Source organism: Triticum aestivum, chromosome 3B (assembly GCF_018294505.1).
Source record: "Triticum aestivum cultivar Chinese Spring chromosome 3B, IWGSC CS RefSeq v2.1, whole genome shotgun sequence".
Classification (NCBI taxonomy): Eukaryota; Viridiplantae; Streptophyta; class Magnoliopsida; order Poales; family Poaceae; genus Triticum; species Triticum aestivum.
This window is the reverse complement of record NC_057801.1, coordinates 725,282,128-725,286,324: the sequence shown is the minus strand read 5'-3', so window position 1 is coordinate 725,286,324 and position 4,197 is coordinate 725,282,128. Positions and strand designations below refer to the sequence as shown.

The 4,197-nt window shown below is 46.2% G+C and overlaps 1 protein-coding gene across 1 annotated transcript in view; it reads right to left on the bottom strand.

Moving 5' to 3' along the window:
• Positions 1 to 2,128: 2,128 nt before the first annotated feature.
• Positions 2,129 to 4,197, bottom strand: part of LOC123066220 (beta-glucosidase 2) — a 4,179-nt gene continuing 2,110 nt past the window's right edge. The window contains exons 8-13 of the mRNA XM_044489351.1: positions 3,780 to 3,895; positions 3,477 to 3,691; positions 3,215 to 3,243; positions 2,909 to 3,011; positions 2,747 to 2,834; positions 2,129 to 2,554 (exon numbers count right to left, since the gene is read on the bottom strand). Coding sequence (XP_044345286.1) covers positions 2,284 to 2,554; positions 2,747 to 2,834; positions 2,909 to 3,011; positions 3,215 to 3,243; positions 3,477 to 3,691; positions 3,780 to 3,895 — 822 coding nt within the window. The 3' untranslated portion in view covers positions 2,129 to 2,283. The remainder of the gene's footprint in view (positions 2,555 to 2,746; positions 2,835 to 2,908; positions 3,012 to 3,214; positions 3,244 to 3,476; positions 3,692 to 3,779; positions 3,896 to 4,197) is intronic.

Genomic DNA, 4,197 nt, shown 5'->3' with positions numbered 1-4,197 from the left:
CGACACGACGGTCGATCGTCCGTCCGTCTACCGTCCACATTGATGGCATGCGATTGCCGATGCATCTCCTCCGGCGCCACCCGTGTGTCCATCTGCCGCCCGCCATTGCTATATAAACCGCTGTCCAGGCCAGACCCGCAGTCATCCGCCTCCGATCCCTCTCCACACCACTCCCACCATAGATTCCTCCCCCACCAACGCTCCCTGGGACGGGTTGATGCCGGACCAGAAGAAGGAGATGGTCGCCATTGTTGCCGGCTGGCAGGCCAGCAGGCAGCTGGAGGACGATGACATTCCAATGGAGGACGTGACTACCGACGATGAGTCGGCGCTACCATCCTCGTCCGTGCCACCCTCGCCGGTGCATTGCACCATGACCATCGGCAGGTCACGTGCCCATTACATGGACATGGTGCGGGAGGAGCAGTTTCGGGATGCGCATGTCGATGCCGCCTACAACCACCACCTCTTACAGAAGCATGTGCATGCGGAGGAGCAGCCCACCGCCGGCAGGATGGGCGCGTCGGACACGGACATGGCGGAGCAGGAGGCACTGCTCGAGTCGTATCGCACCGCCCGCGAGATTCGCCTCGCCCGCTGGCGATACCGCCAGCGGGTGGTAGTCGCTGGCAAGGATTTCGACGACGAGGCGGTGTTCGGCGAGACTGACGACGAGGAGGACGTCGCCAAAGCCGCGCCCTGCCGTGGCGACCACAAAGCCGGCACGTCCGCGGGCGCCGTCAGCAAGAAGGAAGAGTAGTGCACGGTAGGTCGCCGCCGCTTAGGTCCCTGGAAGGGCACCGTTCTTCCCCTCCCGTTGAAGCCAAACTTGGTGGGCGGAACATTGTCGGTCGATTAGCCGCTTGACGGCGACGGGGAGGCGGACAGTTTCTCTTCCCGTGGCTTCGGTGGCAGAGGTTACAGAGAAAGAGCTGGAGAGCGCCGAGGCGGAGCTGGAAAAGACGAAGCTTCAGTTCTCTTGGTTCATGGCCGGACATGAGGAACGGATGCATGCGACCATTTAGGTTAGGTAATTATACCTAGTAATGAAATTCGTCATGTTTATATAAAATCTGGCCGTGTTTGAACGAATATCGTCCGATTAGTTTGAACTGTTGTCAAAATGTATATGGCTAGCGTTGGATGGCTTCCTCCCGCATCCGTGTCCGCGAACTGGTCCCCTGTGTCTTTGGACAGATACAGAAGAAAATTACGGGTTGCCGATGGAGATGCCCTAATAAACCTTCACTACTACATATATAACTCGCCACCCTTTTTTCTTTTGCTGAGGGAATATATAGCTCGACACCCTAACGGAAGAATCTACACAAGAATTCGTACTTCCAATAGTAATCAGTTTTTTTTTCAAGTCGAACAATTAAATAACTAGGCTTCTTATGTGAAAACGGCAACGTATCTCTACTACTTAACACCTTGTTCGGTTACCGGGTGTCAGGCCTGGTTAATAATCTCATACTTTGAATATGTAAAAAGGAAAAATCTTGTTCAGTTGCAATGGAATAAATCAAATTCCCCCTCAAGCCCCTTCAAATCTCTTTAAGGCCTTGTTTGGTTAAACCTCTCTTGGAGAGGATTGAAGAGTACGGGTATGTTGTACAGAAAAACTAGGCAGGAGCATGCGCATGTCCCATGCCCGCCGCATCAGGCACACACGGTTGCTCCGGGCTCGGGAGTAGGACACGACGCTCACCCTGTGCGTTCGGTTTATTCGGTTTACATGGTTCAGTTTATACGGTTTTTCGGTTTGTACGGTATTAATACTTCGGTAAATACGGTATGAAATTAAAATATGGTTCGGTTTCGGTATATACCAAATTATTTCGGTATGGTTTCGGTATATACCATAAAAACCAAAGTTGACGCGAATTTGAAAATGATGTAATAATAATTTGCAAATTTATGACTCAAAACACATATTATTTTACACAAATAGTATATGACTATATATATAAGTATATATGCATGCATTAATTCATCTGTTGATGGTTATCGACATGCTTAGCATTTTAAAAAGAGAAAAGTGACTATGTTACAAGAAAATTTTACATGCTTATTAGTGAATTTGACTCATGTACAAGAAAAATGACAACTTGTATGGTTGTTCATCTCAAGAAATATAAATTTATTTTTACTTCGGTTTATTCGGTTAACCGTTCGGTTTTTCGGTATATACCATAAAAACCAAAGTTTAAATCGGTATGAAAAGTTCATACCATACCGAAACCAGAAACCATAAAAACCATAAAATCGGTTCGGTTCGGTTTATTTTCGGTATGGTTTTTCGGTTCGGTTTTGAAATGCACAGGGTGACACGACGCTTAGCTTCTCCTGCGTCCCTCTCGACACGAGCGCAGTGGTTCCGTTGTGCCTGAGAAAGCCGGAGTACCAGCGAGCCGAGAGCCTGGCTTGCCGCGGCCGCCTCTCGTCGGCGAAGTCGACGCGGTACAACCCGTACCTCGACTGGTAGCCCGACAGAAGCTCGAACAGGTCCATGAAGGCCCAGGCGAAGTAGCCTCTCACGTTGGCCCCGTTCCTGCACAACAAAGAGAGCATCATGCATCACATGGTGGAATATTGTCTTTCTCTGTCCCTGAGTATCTGCATTGAGGGCAAGCTGGAAATTTTAACTTTCTGAATTCCACTGCTGTTGACATGAACCAACGGTATATGTTTCGAAAGTCAATGCTCAAAGAATGGGTATATGTTTAATTTGATCTTGACGCACCTAATTGCGTTTAGTGTGCTTTCCATGTAGCTGCTCAGGAAACCGATCCTCTCGGCGTCATCTAGACCGTCGTCGGCTGATGCCATACCTGAAACAGACCACACGAGTAAAGAAAGATGCAACTGTGTTTGTCAACAGAAACTAGCTGGAAATTCTGCTTGCCATTCTCTTGGACGTAGACGGGAAGGTTCCCATAGGTTTCTTTCAGGTACTCCAGTACAAGTTGCAACCCTCTGGGGTCACTTGGGACATTTGGCGGGGCACTCTGCACTCGAATAAAGGTTAGTTACTGTTAAGCTTATGCTATTAGGTTTTTAAGTGTACGTACTTCTTTTCTAATCTCTTGATTAAGTTCTCAATATATAGGTTATAACTTGTAACCCAAATGGATGCATGGGGAATGACCAAAATAACTGCATTTTCAGCTACTTCTTTGCCAAAAAACATTGATGACATAAATTGTCTTACCGGACTAACCAGTGGTCCTGTCCTAGAACCTACATCATACAAAGGAATCACTAGTTAGAATAGTACGTTCAGCTCTTTTCTGTTACATACACGAGTGTAGAATGTGTTGAACAGATAGCATGCTCTGTGGGATGTAGTACCGTGGCCGAAAACATAACTTGGTGATAGGAAAACATGATACTTACCCCTTAAATCAACACAACACACAACTGTGAGCAGTTAAGCAGCAATACTAGTATCAGAATCCAAAAGAGATACTTACCCCTTAAATCAACTGCCATGTCCGTGTTGTAGTCTCGAATGACTGTTTCTAGAGGGCGATCATTCACGTAGAGAGAATAGTAGTGATTTATTCCAATAAAATGTAAAGAACCCTTGATAAGTTCGGACTGAACTTCCGTGAAGGATGGAAGGCGAGAGCCAACATTCTTCTTCATTACTTGTGGGTAGTCTCCAAACACCAATGGATTTAATATCCTGCCAGTACCGCACTTGAGATCTCAACAGTGCACGGATCATGTAGGTTAAATGCTTCCAGTGACAAAATGGAGCCATGATATCATACCAGCCAAAGAAGAAATCTTTACATCTCTGGGTTGCATCTAAATCCACAGTGGAATTTGTCAGTGGGTAACTCCAGTAGGAGTAGATACTTACGCCAACAACTCCTTTTTGCATGTCCTATGTCCAAAAAGGTTACTTCGTATTGTATGAGGCTATACCTTGGAAACATTTGCACCATGAGAGATAGAATAACTAAGAATGTAATGCTCCCTCCAATCCATATTAATTATCAGTGATACTAAATCAGTGACAATTAATATGGATCGGAGGGAGTACCTTTTTCAGATAATAAAGAAGAATAAGAGTCCATGTACATGACGTCCCTGCTTTTAAGGGAAATGCCCAGGAACCTAAACAAAATAAATCGACTACCCCCCCAATTTGTTATTTCAATGCAAAAGGATGAAAGAAATATTGTC